Raw genomic sequence first — 24,434 nt, 5'->3', positions numbered from 1 at the left:
ACGGGCGATTAGTATATTCCAACAGACATGCGCAGAATAGAAAACTCGTGTTGCCGAAAAATCAAAAATACTCATTAAATGTTTACTTTTATATTTGATTTCTTTTCAACAAAATGGTGAAACTCACAGCAGAACTTATTGAACAGTCCGCCCAATACACAAATCCTTTACGTGATCGAGAGTTAGACCTTAGGGGTACGTTGACAATACGTGTTTCTATTATTTTTTGTGGGTGGGGAAATTAATTGTTTAATCAGCTTATGTTTGTCTAGTCCAATATATTAGACGTTACAGGCTTGTTATAGTTTATGTCGGTCAAGCCTGACGTCTAATAGTTATTGCTCGAAAACGCATAGCATCATAAAAAATTAAAAAAATGTCTATTGTCTTGCCTTTCAAGCTTTATTCAAAAGCTTATCTTCTTTTCTTTCAATTTCATGCTCAATCATACACCAAAACTCTCAAACAATGTACTTATCAATTTAAAATAAAATATAAACATCAATCTATTTTGTCTATCAGCCATACTGGTTAAGCAAGGTGCTTTACAGATTAATTCCAAATTTTTGAACGGAAAAATATATTCGAACACACTGACGGTGCATGGGCAATTATTTCGTTAAAAAAATATTCCGTTAGATTGTTCTGACTCAATTAAACGCTTGCATTTGAATTAGCCAATCAGATTTCGCGCACTTTATGGCAGCCATTTGTTTATCGGCTGTAAAAAGAATTGAAATACATGAGAGGATTTAATCATGATTTTTCGGATGTGACAGTTTAATTATTTTGATAAAAGGTATTTATTTTTTAGTTTTGTTCATAAATAGGTCAAAACTTATGTAAATACACGCTGTCTTCATTGTTTTTCGTTCCGCCCGATTTTCTGGCGGAACATGCTATGGGTTTTTGAGCAATTTCGATATGACGTTGCTTTGCCCAGAAGCAAAAATATCTCAAAGCGACGTCATATTTATAGGACTAATGTTTGTCTTAACTTTTATTCTTTAAACGAATTTTGTCAGCCATGGAACTCAACAAAACATCACATTAACAAACTACTGAATTACTATAGATCAGTTAAATCTTATCAGATGCTACTGAGTGGTCCAACTCAGACTTCCCGAAAGTTGAAAAAAACTGTCAGACATTCGGTCTGACAAACCATGAAAATCTGTCGGACCAAATAAAAATGATCAAAATAAAAAAAAAAACTTGCGTTAGTATTTCTTAGACATTTTCCGTTTTTTATTTTTTCACCGTAAAAATCGGCACAATCCGTACAGCTCATTTTCATCTCCTCTCTGTCATACACCAAAGATTCATGGTTCTGCCTCCATTTTACATTAAATTTTATCTCAGGTCTCTTCTTTTCATCCTTTTATTGCTGTTCTGCGCACTCTTCTGACGTAGAGTTTCGGTTTTTCCCAGGTTTGACACCTTTAGCGACGCCATTTTGTATACATGCGGCTTGGATAAAAGCCGGACAGTCGGACCGATCCGGAATAAAAAATTGTCGGACCTGATCAAAATTTATCGGACATGTCCATCGGACCGACATATTTCGGGAAGTGTGCAACTTAAAGTCCAGTTTATCAGACGTTACAGGATTGTTAACTTATAGTTTATGTCGGTCAAGCCTGACGTCTAATAGTGGAATTTGGAGGTTACGTACCATGGAGGTTACGTACCACTGCATAAATGTACCATTTTTGGAGGTTACGTACCACTATAGAAATATATAATAAAGTAATAAGGGATAAGGTGTGAAACTATATCACGTTTATTGTTCAAATTCGCGCATTAATTGTATTTTGTAATGAGATTAAATATGTATGAATATATAAGAATAAACAACAAACCGCAATTAACGATAATAACAAGTTTTATTTACAACACCAAACTTAAAATAATTAATAACACTAATATAATTACACGCACTAAACTGAAATGAACAGTACAATGAAACAAACCACAGCTAATATATAAAAAAACAAACATTTTTTTTTCATTTATAGTATTATTCATTTTTTTTTGTTTTATTTATACGCATTTAACTGAAATTAACTGAATAAACAAAATAATCAAAAGCAATAATAATATGCATGTTAATATACCGGACAAAATTACTTACCTTGAATAAAAAAAACTAAACACGTGTTACATATTTTATCATTTATTCATTACATTAAGTTTCATTTACACGTTAACTGAACCGTGCATAAAATGAAAATAACAATAATTATGTTACACGCTCTGAAATGAAACAACAATACACAATTAACAAGTATTTTTAAAAATATGTGCCAGCCGTTGCTCGACTTCCATCATGTCAGCTACAGCACTCGTAGTGCCGTGTATCATTACTGGAACTTAAAGGTGGTCTACTTCTTATTGCGAGTTGTCAACAACCTGAAATTAAATATTAATAAGTTTTCTTATTAAGAAAGAAATTATGCATGCATGCTTTCTGTAAAAGTTGATCGCCGCAAAATTTCATTTTAAAAAATTAGTATTCTACTTAACGGAGACTTGCAATTATAAATCAGTGTATTCACTCATGCGTGAATAGTTTGTAATTTGTTTGTGATTTGTTAGATTACTCATTTCTGAATGTGTGATAATCATACATAGATATCGGTAAAACGTTTGCATTTATATTAATTGCTCTTATGTGATTTTTAAAAAGTAATATTAAAGTTATAATTCGGTCCTTTTTTATAATTGTTATGCTCTATATTATTTGTATTTTATATAAATTATATATATGGTACGTATCCTCCAAAATATATAAGTGGTACGTAACCTCCAAAAATGGTACGTAACCTCCTGGTACGTATCCTCCGTGGTACGTAACCTCCAGTAATCCTAATAGTTCTTTCTCATAAATGCATAGCATCATAAAATTTTAAAAAATGTCTACGGTCTTGCCTTTAAAAGGCTGGTGAAAATGCCAGATCGAGCTTATCAAGCCTTATGTCATGAAAAATCATATTTCTAGAAATGAAATAAAGATATTTCTTTTAAACTTTGTTTGTTTATTGAGAATAATATTTGACATAAACAGAAAGAAAAATATTCAGCTACTGTCACTTTTGTGAGAATTATTTCCTCTTTTTCATATTTTTATAACACATAATTTTTGAAGTCCTTTAAAAGTATGTTACATATGCAAAACTTGTGTAAAACAAAATAAGTTAAATAACTTCTTGATGCTCTAATTCATTGCGCCAACACCTGTTAGCATACATTTCATTCAGTTTTCAGGGAAAACTTCAAAGTATAATGTTCAGTGTCAAAGAATTGTCAAAATATAAATGCTAGAAACAGAATATTTAATTCAAATATATAGAATAAAGGTACTGGCCAAATTATCTAGAGTCATATGAAGTTGTTGGACACATTTCTATTTTCAATTTTACATTACAATATAATTTTTATGAACTTCAAATATTTTGTTTCTAGTAAATGGAAAAATGGAAATAGCTCTATGAAAATGAAAGATAACCAAATTATTTTTATTTTTGATTTATATCATATATCAATGCTTAACAAACAAAACAAATGAGAAAGAAATATATTAATTATTTTTCTAGAAATATGATATTTTATGTCTTACTCTTAAGCCCGATTGAGCATTTTCACCAGCCTGTTTAAAGCTTTATTTAAAAACTTTTCTTTCAATTTCATGCTCAATCATAAACAAAAACTCTCAGACTGGTCCCCTCTCAAACAATAACAATGTTAGTTCTGGCTTCCATTACTTTTAATGTCGCTTTTATTTTGACATTGCGACAGTAAATAGTACTATAAAACCTGTTCGCTGAAGTTTCTTTAGCTATGACAATGTATGCCTTTTTTCTTATACATTCGTGCCCTCTTAAGTGGTAAATCAGCGCATGTGCAGTAAATGTTTACTACATGAAAGTAATTTTTGGTCAAACATGTAAACTCAACTTTCATTTTGGTTATTTAAATTCAAAAAACTTAAAAAAACAATTATCTAGTTTTAATGTCTTACAGGGCTCTTAGTAGGATCAGAATTTCATGAGTCAAAGACTCTTTGACCAAAATTTTCATGAGTCTAATCAGTTTTTGCTTGTGTCATTTGACTACATGAATCCTTTGTATGTTAAAAAAATATTGTATAGGAAGTCCTTTTTCATTGAAAAAAAACATGGAAAAAATGCCTAACAAACAAACAAACAAAAAACACTTGAATTGCACCTTATCTGTGAAAGAATTTCACAAAATTCTAGCAGAAATTAATCTAAAAAAAAGAATGACATAAACAGAAACCTCTTTTTTGTTTAACAGATGTATATCAATATGAACATTTAATTTGAAATGTCTGGTTATCTTTTTCAGGGTACAAAATTCCTGTAATTGAAAATTTGGGAGCTACTTTGGTAAGTGAGATGTCTTTTACATGTTTATATGCCATCACAAAACAGAAGTTAGAGATCACATATACAGATATATAGCTCAGAAAAAAATTAAAATGAATTTCTTGATTGACTAACTCAGTAACTGTATATGCAACAATTGTCTTTTGAGAATATAGTGACCACTTTGTCCTTTCATTGGAGCATGAACTGAAGTGTACAGTTTGTCGTTTGTTTGGAGCAGATAGTGACAACTTTGTCCATTCTTTGGTAGTGGCCACTTTGTCTTTTCTCTTTAGCAATGATATTCTTTGACTTGTTTATTTATGGAACTTGAATACTTGAATATTGTATTATTTTTGCAGGACCAGTTTGACACAATAGACTTTTCTGACAATGACATCAGGAAGATTGATGGCTTCCCATAACTTACCACAGGTTAGAAAGCACTGATATTAAAATAATAAACATTGTTCAGTTGTGTAAGCTGTAGGGTATTTTGATTTCAAACTTTGTTATATTGTGCTAGTGGCCTTGATATATCAAGAGTCACTACGATCCTCTTCTCCTAATGTGTCTCTTCTTATTATCGATTTGTAACTTATTTAATTTTTCTTCATCTACATATATACGTGGAAGAATCATTTTATAGCGAGTCATCTTAATTTCAACAAATATCAAAATTTAGTATTAAATGCAAATTAATAATTCACTACGGAAAGAGTTATACATATTGGCGATTTATTAGATATTTGCTTACTAATCGACTCTAATGATAAATAACATGCTCGATCTATTTATTCGTTTAGAAATCAACTATCATTTCATAAGTTTTATGAGTTAATTCTAAAAATTTTCGTAGTTCTCTTCTTCTACATATTTATCAATACTGAAATAGATTAGCAATGTTATTTTATTCTTTTTTAGACTCTGCGTAATTTTATTCAATATAGCTTGAATGTAATGTGTATTGACAGTTGGTAATTATTGGATGGCATTCTTTTAACAAGATCTTAACATCTTTTCTCATCTAGAAATCTGTATCGTACAGTCTAAGTGATGTGATTGTTATATCACTATATACGATACTTTTCTTGTTACTAGTGAGTTTATATAGGAATATGTAACTATGTTTTAGATTCAAGAATTGTTGACTAAATTCACTGAGGATAAGGGCATACAATAATCTATAATCATATACAATCTTAGTCATTATTAAAAGAATTATTAGGTTATGTATCTATTACTTATACAGAACTAAAGAAAAACATTCGATGGGCTTTTTAATAGGCATGGGTTCTTTCGAAATCGTCCATTCAATGTTACTTTTAGCATTATCGCTGAAAACTGCAAGGCAGTAATATTACTTGTCATGTGAAATGGAATATATGATATTTTACAAGTACTCTCTGTTAGAAAATTACATTTAAATATGCAAAATAATGCAAGAGCATTTTTATTGATCATAATCGTTGTGGTTACTGAATGAAGGATAGCCATGATAGTTATTATCCAAAGGATAGGCTGCAATGTTACGTTATTTGGGTTATACTAGGTATATTTCGAAGAGTTATCCTAAATGAATTAATCATTAAGAAATAAAGATTTTTGATTGCTTGTTAAGGTATTTTACATTTAATATCATCCTTTTTGCGGATAGTCTCATCTAAATAATGAATGTCAATAGATAGACTGAGTCAGAATGTAGTATTATCATATATGGATATAGTGGCTAACAATATTAGATGTTTAAATGGATGTCTTAAACAAAAATGGAATCAAATAAATGAGATTGTTGGATAATAATTTTTGAAGATGATTAGAGAAAAATATTTATATGAAAAATAATTAAGGCTTCTCACTAGGAGTCAAAGTTGGATGTTCGCTAGTTTTGTATTTATCTTCGCGTTGTGCTATCATACACAAAGATAAGAAAGCTTACAATATGGGTCAAACCACAGATCAAGATACACCATGATTTAAACATAATAGCAGCATTAAGTATATCAGTAATTGACAACATCTATTAGTGCGCAAAACGCATTAATTATATGCTACGTGTACTGGTGTCGGTGTATAGGTAATGCTATATTGGAGGGTCCCAGTAATTATGATGAGTATATACATTTAGTTTAGTACGCATTAGGAGTTTGGTACAGCGTTACAAATTAGAATTATGGTTCTTTAATTTATAGTTTGCGCACAAGTATAATAGTACTTATAAGGTTAAAGAAGTTGAAAATTAATTGCATCGTTTTGATGAGTTTATTCTTTAGTTTACTAGGATTCCATTAGTACAAGTATAGTATTGCAAAGCTGGAGTGATTACTGTGATTCTATATATCATGCATTTATTTGTTTTGGATTACCAAGAATTTATATATCAAGTTTATTAGAGCTCTAATTTACCGAAGGGGAAGATTGGTTCAGCCATGTCTTTACATTTTCATAAGGAGTAATGTTCTACCTAATAGGAAAATGACAGTTTCAAACATATACGGTGCAGTGAATAATGGCGTTTCACGTCTCTTGTTTTGAACATGAAAGAAGTGCACAGACTATATGCATAGTACGGTGGGAAACCATCTAAACAACAAGTGATTGGTGACCAGACGTGAAGGTATTCTGTTTGATTTATCGCTACTGAACATTAGATATATTATCACGTGTCAGGTTTCAAAGTCGTTAAAAAAGGGTAGCTAAGCATAATATATTTAAGTGCATAAAATAGGATGTGTCTAGATCTTTAAGCATATCATTGACTATGGTAGACAACAAAAGTCATTAAGTGGAGAATTTAAATTTACAATTGATGATATATATAGTATCAACTAGCGGCAGGGCTTTCACTGATGATTCTCATCTTAATAAGTAAAGGTGTAATGGATTTACTTCTTTATTGTTTATGAGGAAATTCGTTAGAGGAATCTAAATTATGATCTAAAGAATGATATGTACTTATCTATATTGTAAAAGTGTGTGGTAAAGAGATATTTGTTATTGATTCTGTGAGGAGTTATAAAAGCTGCATTTTCATCATAAAATCATTTTATAAAATATTATTCCCTCTGTTTAACGGTAAATTTATCAATGAAGGATTTCCACTTATCTTCAACTTATGTTGTTACCAACAGTAGAGATAAAAATTCCTTCCATGACTTTATATTTAAAGATTCCCATATAGAAAACATAGCCAGACAATCATCTTTCCGAATATTTTGATGTCTTCAAATTTATTTTATTCCTATACAATCATGAATCCAAGGTGTCTCATTGCATTAATAATAAGGACATATTCTAAAGATACAGCATTTATCCTCGGCTTTCACTCTTATAAAGTACTCTACCATGTAAGTGTAAGGCTGGTAAGAAGATGTAGATCAAACCATTTTTACATGGCTGCTGTCTATAGAGAACGCACCATATTCTCCCGAGCAAGTATAGAAGGAAATCAAACACGCATAATGTTTCCTTGCTTTGTCTGAAATTGTATTATTTCATGGTTTCTTTTATCTTTAGTCAGGGATATAGTTGATTCCATGAGAAAATATTATTATCGGGTACTCTATATTAATCAAAGCGTGTAGGAGCTAGGAACGATACAACTGTTACATTATTAAACTAGGTGATTAAGTGTTCTATGCTCAAGTTTTAATATTCTGTATTTGTCTCACTCGCTGTTAAGATTAACTTTTTGCCAAATAGTCAATACGTCTGCTTGGTCTATCGATTGTTTGACATCTATATAGTAACTTTGAATACATTTCTATATGATCCCAAAGATTTTCCAGCTCTCGTTACGAAAAATAATTACCCTAAGGAGTTGTAAACGGATTTCCTTTCAAATTAGTTTGGCATAGTGTCATTCCATGGTTATTATTTTTCCATAATCCGATCCAAACTGCAGTTTGTTTTTTCAATCATTATACATGCAGACCAGATATTTAGCATCAAATTTTATGACCTCTTCATATAGGATTATCTCGATTTTTTCTGAACCATAATTAACGTGTCAGTAGATCGTACTGCATACTGTGATATTATAGCATCTTCCTTTTCTCTTTCACGTCTTTAGAATATTCTGATTTGAGCTAGCATGACAAAATTTTGATTGTCAGGGACTGACATAATAGTGCGTTGATTTAGGTGGCTTCACCCTTGTCTACAGCCTCTATGATGACGGAACCAGTTTGGCCATTACAGTGACAGCAAGTACGGAATGTCTATTGTAGAAAATTTTTATCCATAGACTTGTAATGCTCTTCTACCAAACATTAAAAAAACTCTAAAACCTTTGACATAATGCCATCGAAAGAATCAAAGCTGTGGCAATCAATAAGTAAATATCATTGCGTGGCACGTCATTTTTGTTGCAGTACATTTCATTAGAATAAGTCTATTATCTAACGCTTTTCACAATGGAACCGACTGAATAAATCCTGTTTGATCTTTGCTTATTAAAGACAACTACATAAAAAGGTTTATTCTGTTAGACATTTTGGCAGCAGAAAGCCATTTTCTATTGGACATTTAAAAGTGATATAGGTCTCCATTTTTTATACTTTTGTTATCTTTATTGGTGTTGTTAGGTGATCACACCTTGTTTTGGAGTTGAATAAACTCTCACCCTTTGTAAAAGTGCTTCATTGAACGGGGTTTAAAAATTGACAAGGTTTTTGACCAAAATACTTTATTAAAAGCGCAGTAAATTCCCAAACTTGCGCTGGTGCTGAATAATTTGACATGTCTTTTAACCTCAATAATAAATCATTGATTTAAATGTCCTTCCAGAGATAATTTCATTTTCTGATAATATTTATTTTTGAATTAAGGAGAATGATTATGTCAAGATCTTATCTTCAGTCTCTTTTTACTAAGCATATAAGTTTTTGTAATGATTTTCCGTTTCTCTCAAAATTTCATTTGATTTTGTAACAATTTATGTGATATCTTAGAGGTATATCGATCTAGTTTTGAAGTGTAAATTTTCTATTTTTAAGTACAAACAGATGAGTTGGTTTTTCACCTTCTAGAAGTCCATTTGTGCTCTCTGACCCTTATGTAGTGCTCCTTCTAATTTCTCTTTTGATCTATTTATTCAAACCAGTTCTTTCTTTTTCTTCTTCTAGCAGGTTAATTACTTGGAATTTGAATTTTGGAGCATGAAATGTCTTTTTCAATTTTTGTAACGTCCCTTTGGTCTTTAGTTTTTTTTGTAAGAAATATTGCTCACTTCGGTTTTGCCCCGTTTTCCACAGTAAATGTTTGGCAAAATATTGATCCTTATATCCTCAAATAATATCTGTATCGCTTATATATCTGGGTGTCTAAATTTCAGATGTTTGAAACTCTGAAGTATATCTGACTTCTTAAATTTAATCAGTTATTTATTCAGAAAATATTGATGATCTTTAGCAGAGAGTTATTAATTTCCATAAACGAATTTACCTTTTTTAAATTTAACAAGATCTAACACTAGAAACTACAAGTAAATGAATCAATACCTATAACAGGAAGGATGTCTGTGCTGTTTAACACTTTATATAAATAACTTGAGAATTAAAAAAGAATCAGACGGCTTTTTTCGACAGGGTTATTTTTGACCTGTATATTTAGTTAAGTTCACAGGTTTTTCTTCTCTCAGTCAATCAGTCTTTTCCAAAGTGTCTGTAAAACTACTTTATATAGACTTTTAGGGATTATAGTATTGATTATGTAATTAAAAAATCTATTGATGGATCTAACGTATAAAGTTTATTAATACCTTTCCAAGTATACAAAAGATCAATGTGGTATTAAGTTTTCTTGTATTTGACAATTAAAAAGTCTGGGTTGTTCTATTCTGAACCATAGAATCAAAAAGCTAAATGTTTTTGAGTAAATTTTACAATCAAAATACAAGAATTTACCATCAGTATCAGATTCTCAGAAATAAATTCAAAATCAACTTATTATTTTTCTTATTTATATGCTACCCTCTAGACTATGACTCGTTAAAACTGTGCAAATAACTTCAAATTCCCCATTGACTTCTTATCTATTTTCCATTTCTTTATTCACTATTTAGATTAATGATAAATCTGAAGAAAGAAATGACTACGTTGAAATGTTTGAGCCATTAAATAAAACTGAACATCTTATATCTCTGTTTAGATTTACTCCCAAATGTCTTTGCTACACTTCATAGTATATTATAAGGAATTATATGAGTGGTCTAAAATCACTATTATTATACTATATGTGAATCCTTGGACATTCTAGCATTCATCACATATTCGAGTACGCCGTTCCTTTTTGCTTCAGCATCTTCAAGTGATCGTTCAACTATGATCATAGATGTTCTGCTACTGAGGATATTTCTCATTGTATATCAAAATAATACGACACGTGTGCTAATGCACAATTATAGTCGATCATGGCTAATACCGACACATAAAAGCTATCTCTCTCGTTTAGGCTCTCTTAATACTAGAATACTCGTACTCCTTTCCAGTTACCTTGTATCTAGTGGTCTATATTCCTGTGTACTAATCTCATAGACTTTCAATTACCTCTTATGCTCTCTTTCCTATAGATCTATTACCTCATTACACATATTGCAACACATCTGTTACTGTAAATATAATAAGAATCTTTCATTCACTGAGTTATATACCAAGAAAATTAATAAGCAAATCTAGTGGTCTGACATTATATTACTTCTGATGTGTGGCTGACAAACAGAGAACGAGAATAAGCGCTCAATTTATCACTGAATAATCTAACCTATAACATCATCATAAAAATCTCTAAAGTTTATTATGTCTGCTCAGCTTACAGTACACACGTAACATTTTAGGTAATTTCATTCTGACAAGCGACTGCGTGCGTCTCACACTAGATCTGTACAATACATGCTCAGATAAACACAGAAATATTACTCTACCCAGAGAAGGCATATAAAGCATGTCCAGATAAGAGTAAGATTAACCTCATACAACTGTCATATATAAACTTAAATTATAGAGACATTCTCATTGACAGTCATATCAGTGTTATAGCATAATCATTGACATTATTATGCATGGTCAGATCTGTAATAGATTATCAACTACGAACATGTACAGGGTACAGGTATTATGTGTAATTACCGCTGATATGTATAACATATACTTTTCTCAGGTACTACGCTGCACGGGCTCCCATTAACTAGTAAAAAAAAAGAAGAGGTTTACACAGGCATACATCGTATTATTAAAAGCCTCCGTCGATCACAGAAATAATTGTTATTATGCTAATAAAATACAAAATATGTCCCTCACAAAAAGTCTTCGCACATGATCTAGATGCACGCTCTCGCTATACTCTCTCACTGCTCTGCACACTCTCTTATCGCGAAGATTCTCCGAAGTAGACTGCGCGTTTCTTATTCATCTTCGTATACGTCGAAGATCACTGCCTTACGTACTTGGCTCTTAGCTGTGCGTAATGTGCATCTCGATTGACGATCATAAGAAAACAATGTGTTCACGCTAATAGATTAGAGAATGGTTAATTCTCTCATAAAACACGACTCGAAATTGTAATATCCCTAGAAGATCCTATTGAGTCTAGATATACATAGAAATTATATAGAAAATCTATCGTTTGGGAATGTGGTCGTGCTATACGTTCTCATTAAAACATATTTATATGCTCATAGTACTCAATAGAGAGTAATACACCTGATATATGTCGTATAGTTTCTTACGCATACTCACTCTGAAGACGGACAGCAAACGTAGGGCCTCAATTCTGTGGTTCCGCAGGCCCTCATTAGACTAATAGAACTATATAATTAAGTGTGTGACAGTATGTATCAGATACTATATACAGACAGGATACTGGCACATTGTGCATTTATAGTAAGCTAGCACTAACTAGACAACGTTAACATCTCCGCTCTATAATACTGAATTTATGTGTCACTGTGATTTGATGTAGGCATATTCGAGCTTGTTATATTATTACACATTTTCACTACTCGGCGAAGCAGTCTACGTTATACGGTCCTGTGTCAGTGAAGTCACGAAGCGTTCTGCACACGCCCAGTTTGGCTACTCTCTCTCAGTGTGCAGATGTAAGAATCCTCTCTGCTGGTTATTTACGCTCGTTACCAGCCATTCTAGTGTTGTCTCCATTATGCCGGCCACTGACTGTCCACTACATACTATTATACTGTGGTTAAGACAACTTCCTTAGAGATAATAATAATTCTGAGAGAGTTCTCCGCATTTCTTCCATCAGTACTTACACTGGGATTGACTAGACAATTTCATCCTCCATAGAAGCAGATGTCCCTCGCCCGTTTGTTTTAATTATTTTGTAGCCTTTCGTCATTCAGTTTGTTAATAACTAATAGATACAATAATCTCGCTTTTCTCCGGTCGGTACTCGTCATTGTTATCTTCTACTTGTCCAACTCAAGCGAGGGCAGAGTCCCCGATTACACTGACGCTACTGTTCGCGACTGTTATTGTTTATCCAAGTTCTGTTATCTCGATGTGCATGTTTTCTTATTGTCGAATTGAATATTTCATAGAATAAAAGTAATTACATTCATTTTGTCAATCACTCGACTTTTAAGCCTCTCTCTCTCTTCATCTTCTGATGCACGTTTCATGTAATATATCACTTACTTCATTTTTCAACGTATTTATTTCACTCTTTTGTTCCGAGATTTTTGATTCTAACTTTTGAATTTTCTCATAGATTTTGTTTGTTTCCTTTTTAATTTCATGCTTTATTTTGTCCACACTTCTATCTATCACGCTTTCCATATAATCTTTCGAGGCTAATTTATCAATCTTCGTTTCAAATGAGTTCATGAGATCTTTCAATTGTAATTCTTGTTGTTCTTCTGATTGTTGAATTTTTGCTGCTTTATTCTTCGGTCTACCTGACATTTTGACGACTTTCTAGTAAATATTTACACTCAATATTTATCTTTACACACAAGATAGTTCTGTGTTAACGCCTGTGTGATAATGGCGCCGGTAAAACCGGTTTGGTCAGTTTATGGTCAGATAATAATTCACAAAATTTAAACTTCAAAATATACCTCAATTTGCATGCTGCATATTTTCACAGTTCCATTGCGTATTTTCAAATGTTTCCCTAAATATACGTGTGCTTTTTCTGCTTTAAGTCCGTTGTATTTATTGAAAAACTGTCGATGAAAAACAAGCGATAAAAAACACGTCTTCCTCCATTGACTAACCTTGACCTTTTCACTAGATCTTTTTATAGTGCAGAGCTCCAGATAGCGTGCGTATAAGCGTAAAATACGCATAGAAAATCTAAAATACGCTCGTATGTCAAAACTTAAGCGTGAAAGAATAGAAGTGTAAACATTTGATATTTAGAAAGAGGATGTTTGGAGCATAAAAATACAATATATTTCCATTTTATTGCATTGAAAACTAAAAATTCTGTTGTCAACAACGCATGTTAAAAACGAAAGTAGCAGGAAGTACAGAAGGGAGGTAACTCCCGTAGATCAACCTGTGAAATTATTGATAAAATTTGTGCCAGATAATCATCGTAGGAGTTAACATAGTATTAAGTTTGTTTAGGCATCTATTGACATGCTTATGCCTCAATATAAACAAAAATATATTTTAATTTCTTTCACTTTTGTTGTTGGAACAAAATAACATGTTTTTCACTTTTGTACTCAATATTTTCGTACCCAGTCTACAGTTACGGACAATTTTCTCTCGGACCAATACTTTTTTTAAGGAAAGATTAAAAAATCTTGTTTATTCTTCTTTAATTCTAATTTCAACTATAATTGTTCAAACTTGAGTACATGATAAGGTACATGCCAACAGAAATAAAGAAAGAAAAATATTTATTCCTAGAAAATAAAATAATTCAGGGCTTCCACTACTGGCACTAGTGGAAGTTTGGGAGTCATTTACTCCTTCATTTTGGCCTGTGACTTCCGAAAAGCTAATACTTTTCTTTCTTTACCTATATAATGTGACTTCCAATATCAGAGATTTTGAAGTCTTTGACTTCCAAATTTTGAAAATGGAAGCTGTGTATCCTAAACTTGAGTTCAAGTATATTCTGGAAGTCTGACTTTACAGGGCATGTTTTGTATTGTTTCACATTGAATCAGTATTTTATTTGTAAAGGGTTTTCTAAAAAAATAAAATAAACAAACAAAACAATAAGTTTAATTTGTTAAGAAAAAATGCAAAATGCTTTTTTGACAGATTTTACCCCTTAAGTTTTTCAGAATTTGCATTTTACCCCTCACTCTAAATTTTGAGGGGTAAAAACCCCTTGGCCAAAAAAACTATCTGGAGCTCTGATAGTGATGCTAGATACTAGTGGACAAATTCTTTTTTCCAACATAATTAGTAATTTACTTTAAACTTATCTTATTATGATAATTGTGACAGAGCTTGTTATACCCCCCCCCCATTAACAAAGATTTGCCCTTGTCTGTTGGGCTGTCCACCCATAGACTGACAAAGCAGTGGAATATATGGGTATCAGTGTCCTATAGACACATTTCTTGTATATAATTCTGAGTTCATTTTTGGCCGGGTTGCACTGGTGCAAATCCGGGTTATAGTATGGTGAATGTCGGGCGGCGGGCGGGCAGGCAGGTGGGCGGGCGGGTAAAATATTTTAGTAACAGTTTTCTCAGCAACTACTTATCACAGCCTCTTGATATTTGGCATACAGCATAGACACATGGTCCCATACCGTGGGATATAATTTCAGGTCTGTCGCTCATCCACTTCCTGTTTATCCACTTAGTTAAATTAGTAAGATTTTTCGACATTAATGGTCAATGGTAGGAAATTTTCGTAACAGTTTTCTCAGCAACTACTTATCACAGCCTCTTGATATTTGGCATACAGCATAGACACATGGTCCCATACCGTGGGATATAATTTCAGGTCTGTCGCTCATCCACTTCCTGTTTATCCACTTAGTTAAATTAGTAAGATTTTTCGACATTAATGGTCAATGGTAGGAAATTTTCGTAACAGTTTTCTCAGCAACTACTTATCACAGCCTCTTGATATTTGGCATACAGCATAGACACATGGTCCCATACCGTGGGATTTGATTTCAGGTCTGTCGCTTATCCACTTCCTGTTTATCCACTTAGTTAAATTAGTAAGATTTTTCAACACTAATGGTCAATGGTAGGCAATTTTCGTAACAGTTTTCTCAGCAACTACTTATCACAGCCTCTTGATATTTGGCATACAGTATAGACACATGGTCCCATACCGTGGGATTTGATTTCAGGTCTGTCGCTCATCCACTTCCTGTTTATCCATTTAGTTAAATTAGTAAGATTTTTCGACATTAATGGTCAATGGTAGGAAATTTTCGTAACAGTTTTCTCAGCAACTACTTATCACAGCCACTTAAAATTTGGCATACAGCATAGACACATGGTCCCATACCGTGGGATTTGATTTCAGGTCTGTCGCTTATCCACTTCCTGTTTATCCACTTAGTTAAATAAGTTAAATTTTTCAACATTAATGGTCAATGGTAGGAAATTTTCGTAACAGTTTTCTCAGCAACTACTTATCACAGCCTCTTGATATTTGGCATGCAGCATTGACACATGGTCCCATACCGTGGGATTTGATTTCAGGTCTGTTGGTCATCCACTTCCTGTTCACATTAATGGTCAATGGTAGGAAATTTTCATAACATTTTTCTCAGAAACTACTAATCACAGCCTCTTGATATTTTGCATACAGCATTGACACATGGTCCCATACAGTGGGATTCGATTTTAGGTGTGTAGCTAATCCACTTCCTGTTTACCCACTGAATTAAATTTTCGACATTAATGGGTCAATGGTAAATTCTTTTCGTAACATCACAACCTCATATTTGGTGTACAAATGCAACCCGGCCTTTTCTGTCTTTGACCCATTTTTATGCATATACATTGATGTACTTGCAGGGGAGCATATTCATTCAGCAAAGTACATGAAATTTTGACCATTACTAGACCAGAAGATAATGATATGTAAACATATCATAGGCCTGTGAGACATAATGATTGCAAACTGATTATGTAATTCAGCATTTTTCCCAAATGGTGGAAACCACAAAATAATCAATCTCAAATTGGTCATGTTTTTGGAAAATTACTGACTGTGAAGAAGAAAAAAACAATGTAGATTATAAATCTGAGTATACATTGGTAGATTAATAGGTAAAGGTTGTGTTTTGGGGAAGAAATTATTTCATTTTTTCACTGATTGTTTTTGGCTTTGTTTGCAGACGAATAGCAGAAGGGTTGGAACAAGGTATACCAAATTTAGAAACACTGGTGTTGACAAATAATGGTTTACAAGAACTGGGAGATTTGGATGCCTTAGAATCTCTGAAAAATCTTAAATATATCAGGTTTGCTCTAGTACTTTTCTTATAAACATTTGCTAAATTCAGGAGTTTTTTTTTCAGAGGCCCTACTATTTAACTTAAAAATAACTAAAAGAGAAGAGCAAAATACTTCAATTTAAATTGAATTTCTGGGGAAAACTGCATGGTTTTGAAGCATTTTGCTTTAAGTATATGCCTCTCAACACCACTGTAACTGAAGTAAAAAAAACTGATTGTTATTTTTCTTTACATTAAGTTAAGGCTGAAAGTTGATAATGATTTTTAATTAATACTGGTCTTTTCTTACAACTATAAATACAAATTATATTGCTGATATGAAAATATAATAAGTAATATATTCTGCAACAAAAAGTTACTATAAATGTTTGCATTTGAATAGAAAGGTATCAAACAACTGTTCTTATTACATGGATTGGAAATCTAATTTAGCTCGTACTGGTTGTGTGGGTAAATAATTACTTTTAGATGTTTATTCAAAAAGTCCCAAGATGAATATGAAATTTCCAGCACTTAATATAATAACATGGTAATGTAGAAATGTTTACAGAATTATATCTTTTGTATGTTTACTTATCTAGCTTGACATGCTGATCTGAAGTAATATTATAAATATTTATTTTGATATACTTGACACAAAATAAAGATGAATATTTTTCTAGGAATAAAAAGAAATGATTTGAAGTAACAGGTTTTGTATTTTACTCGAGACATGATTAAAATTCAGTGTTTTAATATTTATGATTAACATTTAGTGTTTTAATATTTTTAAGTCTTTTCTATATTTCATGACCTAATTGTTCATATTGACAATGATGATATATAATGTTTGTTTCTTGAAGTTTGATGAGAAATCCAGTAACAACAAAGAAACACTACAGATTGTACGTGTTACATAAAGTACCTACATTACGAGTGCTAGATTTTCAAAGAATTAAACAAAAGGTAAAAAGTTTTTTTCACTGTTGTTTCTTATAATTTGCATTTAACATATTTTGTTTTGCCCTTATATGTCCTTATTTTATCATTTGTTATTTTGAATTTTGAGGTCATATCTCTCCCCCCCCCCCTCATTTTTGTGAACGCCAGAAGACCTTTGGGATGTTTTGTGGTGTGGCCTCTATCTTGTTTGTCTGTCTGTAGACAATAGGTCACCACATGATAACATTTGAAGGATTTCAACATTATTGTTTTAATTTGGCATGTTTGTTACAAGTACATGTATATCAATAACACATAAGTTAGATTTAACTACAATCAAATTATTTTTGATAGAGTTGTGCCCTTTTGTAGTTGGTTTCCAAGATTATTTCTGAAGGATATCAATAATTGTTATTACATTTGCATGATGCAAGTGTGTTACATTAAAACACAGATCAGGTTTGATTTTCTCTGCAATTTGTTATTGCATTTTCTCTGCAATTTGTTAATGATTTTGTTCAGTTAAAATGTAAATAAGTAAGTTCTTGTTACTTCATAGAATTGAAACCTAATATTTCTTTTTATTTTATGTTCAACAGATAAATCATAATTTGTGTCATTTACAACATGAATAAATTTACTATCTATATTTAAGAGAAAAATTGTCTATCTTGTAAATTTGCCATCAGGATTATATTGTCCTGCTCTTATTTTAAATGTAGTGTCAGGAACAGAATAAAAGTTATCCACAGTGTAATAGAATTAACTTTGATAGAATTTCTTTCAAATATTTTTCTTATTGCTGTCTTCAGGAAAGAGATGCAAGTTTGAAAATGTTTAAGGGCAAGAAAGGTCACGCATTGGCAACAGATATTGGGAAGAAGAGTAAAACATTTGTACCTGGTGAACATTTACCTGAAAAACGAGCTGATGGTCCATCCAAGGAAGATGTAGCTGCAATTAAGGTATATGCCTATTTGTGACTAAAATATAACTTTTATTGAGGGGGCATATGGGTTTGCCCTTGTCTATCCTTTATATTCAACCACTAATGAGTTGATATTCAAAATATGATCTTTCAAACATTTACTTCATACTTTGATGTGACCAGATGCCTACTTGGTTTTATTGTGTATATTGCATTAAGCTTGTGGTTGTTGCATAAATTTGATAAGCTGCAAGTATTCTAATTGATGCATTTAGTTAGTTATTTGATGTTTGACAAACGTAAAAGTTGTGTAGTTCTTCACTTTTGCAAGTTCAAGAGTTGACAGAATTTAGTGTGCAGATGGTATAGTCATTATTTGGTATCAACTATTGTCACAGCACTTTCAGGGAACATGTCCACATATGGAAGCTCAAAGTTAATTCAGTCTTGAAGTTAGTCATGATTAATGGTTAAAGATAGATTACCAAATAACTGCATTTTTTAGTCCCCTACCGGTTTAACCGGAGGGGACTTTAGGTTTACCCTCCGTCCGTCTGTCTGTCTGTCCGTCTGTCTGTCCGTCTGTCTGTCAGTCCGTCAGTCCGTCCGTCCACAAAACTGGATCCCGCGATAACGCAAAAAGTACTGAAAATATTTTTATGAAACTTGATATATGGATAGATGGCAGTATGGAGATTATGCACGTCTTTTTTTTTTCTTCCTATGTTGAAAATTCTGGTTGCTATGGCAACAAATAGTCTGAAAATATGGCAAATTTAACACATAAACTGGATCCAGTGATAACTCAAAAAGTACTGAAAATATTTTTATGAAACTTGAAATATGTGTAGATGGCAGTCTGGAGATTATGCACATCTTTTTCTTTTCTTCCTATGTTGAAAATTCTGGTTGCTATGGCAACAAATAGCCTGAATTTCAAGATTTCTGATTTAAATTTTTCAGCTTTTTCACTATATGTTCTTTATTTCTTAAGGTGTTTACTTCAAACTTTAAATTTAAGTTTCTGGTCATCAACCACATCATATGTGACAAGGTTTATAACTCTAGCACAAAAAATATCAGTATTACCTCCCTTGAACTTAGATTTTTTAGGGGAAAAAATGTTGTCTTTTTTAAATAACTTCTTTATTTCCTAATGTATCTACTTCAAACTTCATATATATGTTTCTTATTATCAATCAACATTTTTGAGAAGGTTAAATACTCTAGCAAGACTATTTCCAGAATTATGTCCCCCTTGAACTTAGATTTTTTTCGAGAAACTGGTATTTTCACTCCAACTTCTTCATTCCTTATAGGATTTACTTTAAAATCCCACATCGTAATAATATGACAAGGTTGTATAAACATAATTTCCTTACTAAGCATGGAAACTTCACACATTACTGTGATATAGACAAACTTATTTTATTATGTTTTGTGGTTGATATTTTCAAATACAGACTTCATCCTCAAATTCATTATAAATGGCAATACACAGGAGTGTATGACAATTAAAGAACTTTTTGAGGGACCGGTAGGGGACTCCTGTATTGCCCGCAATACTATCAAATGCTTGTTATTTTTTTTTTTTTTTTGAAAATCCTGTCGATATTTGGAATTCTTTCATACAAGAATTATCCATCAAGTGAAGATTGGCTGGTTTTACTGTTATATATGTACCAACTTTTGCCCAAAATGAGACATGGAAGGACACCTGAAGTCACAATCCAACAGTAAAGCTAGAAAGACTTTAATCGTGCTGATGTTTGTCACCTTAAAACCCAACAAAATATTAGTTACAGGTACATGTATTGTGTCCATAGCCAGTTAAAAGTGATTGTTTATACATAGAATATGTAGAGAACAAAGTATTGAATTTTAATCGAAATATTTCTCTGTTTATTTACAATTAGGCTGCTATTGCTAATGCAAAGACATTAGAAGAGGTAGAGAGACTAAACAATATGCTGAAGACAGGTCAAATACCAGGCCGAGCTGCTCTCAACAAAATAGGTATATCATTTCTTATATTTTATGTGTGTTTTTATTCCACATTTTTATTGTAGTACGAAATGTCTTAACTTGCATCAAAGTAGTATTGATGCTTGTAAAGTCAGTTAGTTGATAACTCTAATGCCAAGTTAATGTTAAATTCTGTAATATTTTATAATTTGTTCAAAGTAAATTGACTTTCAGATGTAGTAGCTGGAAATTGGTTCTATATTTTAGGCATCTAGAGATGTCCTGGTAAAACATGAAAAAGGAGGGTTTACACAAGTTAGCCATTCTTCAGTTGATATCAAACAAATTCTTTTTCCCTGAAAACTGTTTGGTATGAGATTGACATATACTGTTAACCTACTGGTCATGCCATCATAATCACATTGAACATGTTCATTAACATATTCATTGAACAAAAAATAATCAAGTTACTTTAAATTTAATGTTGTAAAAAAAAATGTCCTTACAAATTTGAAAAAAAAAATGTCCTTGATAAGTCCTGGAAAAGTACTTAACTTTTCAAAAGTGGAAACACTAATACTGTTCTGAGAATACTTCATTCTAAATGTAATGTAATAATTTTGTCATCATTATATAAGACAAATGATTAATGTCATTAAGACTGGCATTTAAATTAAATGATTGATAAAAAAGTATTCACTTACAGAAAAGTTAGTGATATTTCATCTTTTTTTGGGGGGGGGGGGGGGGGGGGAGATTCATCAATCTCCAAGATGTATATTTTCGACTGTAGAAAATCTTCTGGTAAATATATCATGAAGAAAATCACATGTCACATGTTTTCTGAGTTCAGGGAAAATATAATATTTATTAAAATATTTGTAAGAATTTATTGTGATCATATGAATGAAATCATTATGTTTCTACTTTTATTTTTCCAGCACGAGGTGAAGATGAAGAGATGGAAGTAAATGGGACATGATTACCATGGCAACAACATTATCATACATAGACAGTTTTATCATCATCATCATCATAATCTTCATCATCATTATTATCATCTATGCTAGTGCTAAATGCTTGTCTGAAGTTTGTTAAAATTGAGAAATGAGGAAAAAATCTATTTAAGATAGATTGTTGATGTCATTCATCAATGATAACATTTTAATTATTTCTATTGCATTATTGATGATTTTAAGGAAAATTTATGATTGAATGAAATGGAGATTTAGCGAAAGAAGAAAACATATTTTGTATTATTATTATTTCTTGAAGTTCTTGTATTGGAACAGTTCATTATTTATATTTTACGTTACATTTTACCTAAAATTAGTCTGTGGGTATATGACAAGATCATAAACAAAACATTGAATTACATAAGAATGATTATTTACCACACAACTATATTGCAAGATTTGGATAAGATAAATGTGTATATATTTGTGGGGAGTAAATGAATACTTCAGACTGGCATTTGATACTAATGTGGTCTTTTTCTATTACAATGATTTGAAACAAAACTATCAGTTGTTAAAACTGATAAGAATGATACACACTTATTATTGAAAATCAAAATTGAGCCAGAAAACATTTATATTGAAGCCATGCATTAGGTTTTATCTGATATTATTATATTTGGAAGTAGCGACTCTTGTACTGCTGGACTAAATCCCCAAAAGTATAATATATAATCTAAGCATGCGATTGTTTTGAATTACATAAATTTAAGTCTATTCTGTTGAAAAAAATATGCTGTACGCAATCCTATCTTGGATGTTGTTGAATTAATTAATCCAAGTTCAGTTATTTATAAAAGGAACATACTTTTTATGATAAATGCTACTTTTCAACAAAAGATTAATGAAGTCAAGATAATTGAGTGTTTTCTGGCTAGCTGTATAATTTTTTCTGATATTTTGTAGTTATCTATACATTTGTCTTGTGAATAAAAAAGGTTGAGAAGCGATTCAAGTGTTTGTTTTTGATCTCTAGTACAAATACATCTAATACTGATGCTTTATACATTTCAGAAGAGGTAGCTTTCTGGCCAGAGGCGTTGATATTCACAGGAGATATATAAAGGCAACGTATAATGTGAACGCCCCTGGCAGGCGGTCGGCATCCACTTTAGTCTGGAATATATCTCCTATAGGCATGGAGTCATTTTAATGAAGCTTCATAGAAATGTTCACCACTATGAAAAGCAGTGTCACGGACAGGAATCAGGTCTCTAGGTTAAAGGTCAAGGTCACACTTAGAGGTCATTGAAAAATGCTTGTCCAGAGCAAAACTTCTACATTCATAGAGGGGTTTTTAATATAACTTGGCACAAATGTTCAACATTGTGAGGCAGAGTGTCTCACAGAAAATTTAGGTCCTTGCAACCAAGGTCAAGGTCACACATAGAGTTTAAAGTTCAGATAAAAATATGAAGATGTGTATAGGGACCATTTAGTCGTCATTTATTGATGTTTTGTTACACAAATGGTAAATATCATGACTGACATGTAATTTAGGTTAATTTTTCCAAGGTCACTAGAGATGATTAGATATCCAGATATTGTCCAGAGCATGAAGGAATTTTAATCTTACTTTATAGAATTGTTCACTGCCATGACACAATGCCCTGCGCATGAACCAGGTCTCTAGGTTAAAGGTGCAACCAAAGTCAAGGTCGATCATAGTGGTAAAATTTCAGAAAAAAATACGAAAATATGTAAAGGCACCAACTTGCATGCCACATTTTTTATCGTCCACATCTGCACCTTAAGCTTTTGTGTGGAGCATATTTTGTGACAATGTCACCAATGTTTATTCCATGACTTCAAATGAAGACCTGCCTTTAAGATTAGATGTGCTTATTTGGAGAAGTTATTGAAAAAAATTGTGCCGTAAGATATAAGTACAATGTATTTCTAACAAATATTTCAGGAATATTTTCCATAACAGAAAACGTTTATAATTGGAGTAATCGACAAATTAGATCAAGGAGTACCAGTGTCCATCTTGAAATCCGTTTTGCTTTGAGATATGTTTATGTTTCTACACTTGATTGGCCGATATGTGGTATACTTCTATCAGACACATTTTATGACAAAGTTATTTGTATCAGCGTATTTCTTTCACTATTAGAAAAAAATAAATTCTGCATTTGTTAGACTGTGATATTTGATTAAATATTAGGAATTCATTATCTTTCAACTTGTTTTAGAATAGAAGCTATAGCACAGCTATAATAAAATGTGTGGATTGTTGTATGTTACTTTGCAGAATAAAATTTAAAATGTGATTTCCTTGTTTGTTTTCGCTCTCCAGAATTACAATAATTTGTTTCAGAACATTTTATCATGTTTACATACAATATTCATGTGAGACATTGTATGTTACAACTCTTCCGATAATCCACCACACGATTGTACTGGATTTTTAGCTCACCTGAGCATGCTCGGGGTGAGCTTTTAGGATCGATGATTGTCCGTCGTCCGTTCACATTTAGTTGTTAACACTCTAGCGGTCGCATTTTTGCCTCAATCATCATCAAACTTGGTCAGGATGCTTATCTAGTTGATAGCTCGGATGAGTTTGAACATGGGTCATCTCGGATGAAAAAGTAGGTCACCGGAGCTAAAAATAGAAAAACCTTGTTAACTCTCTGGCGGTCACATTTTTGCATCAATCATCATCAAACTTGGTCAAGATGTTTGTTTAGGTGATAGCTCGGATTTAATTTGAACATGGGTCATCTCGGATGAAAAAGTAGGTCACCGGAGCTAAAAATAGAAAAACCTTGTTAACACTCTAGCGGTCACATTTTTGCATCA

The 24,434-nt window shown here is 32.0% G+C and overlaps 1 protein-coding gene across 1 annotated transcript; it reads left to right on the top strand.

The window, feature by feature from the left end:
• Nucleotides 1-22,579, top strand: LOC132750850 (U2 small nuclear ribonucleoprotein A'-like). Its single transcript, XM_060740906.1, has 8 exons — nucleotides 1-195; nucleotides 4,369-4,409; nucleotides 4,751-4,810; nucleotides 16,612-16,805; nucleotides 17,642-17,744; nucleotides 18,533-18,685; nucleotides 20,565-20,664; nucleotides 21,555-22,579. Exons 1-8 carry the CDS (start codon nucleotides 114-116, stop codon nucleotides 21,593-21,595), a joined length of 774 nt encoding a protein of 257 aa, XP_060596889.1. The 5' UTR covers nucleotides 1-113; the 3' UTR covers nucleotides 21,596-22,579.
• The last annotated feature ends 1,855 nt before the right edge of the window (nucleotides 22,580-24,434 follow it).

The sequence above is a fragment of the Ruditapes philippinarum genome, unplaced genomic scaffold (assembly GCF_026571515.1).
Source record: "Ruditapes philippinarum isolate M1 unplaced genomic scaffold, ASM2657151v2 ctg9789_1_1_1_1, whole genome shotgun sequence".
Taxonomy (NCBI): domain Eukaryota; kingdom Metazoa; phylum Mollusca; class Bivalvia; order Venerida; family Veneridae; genus Ruditapes; species Ruditapes philippinarum.
This window is presented reverse-complemented; position numbering and strand designations above follow the sequence as displayed.

Bases quoted from the DNA above. Each gene is read 5' to 3' on its own strand.
- LOC132750850 (XM_060740906.1), top strand. From the start codon at position 114: ATGGTGAAACTCACAGCAGAACTTATTGAACAGTCCGCCCAATACACA. The intron at 4,811-16,611 runs TAACTTACCACA...GTAGATTAATAG, and splicing joins GGAAGATTGATGGCTTCCCA to GTAAAGGTTGTGTTTTGGGG. The intron at 17,745-18,532 runs GTAAAAAGTTTT...TGCTGTCTTCAG, and splicing joins TTCAAAGAATTAAACAAAAG to GAAAGAGATGCAAGTTTGAA.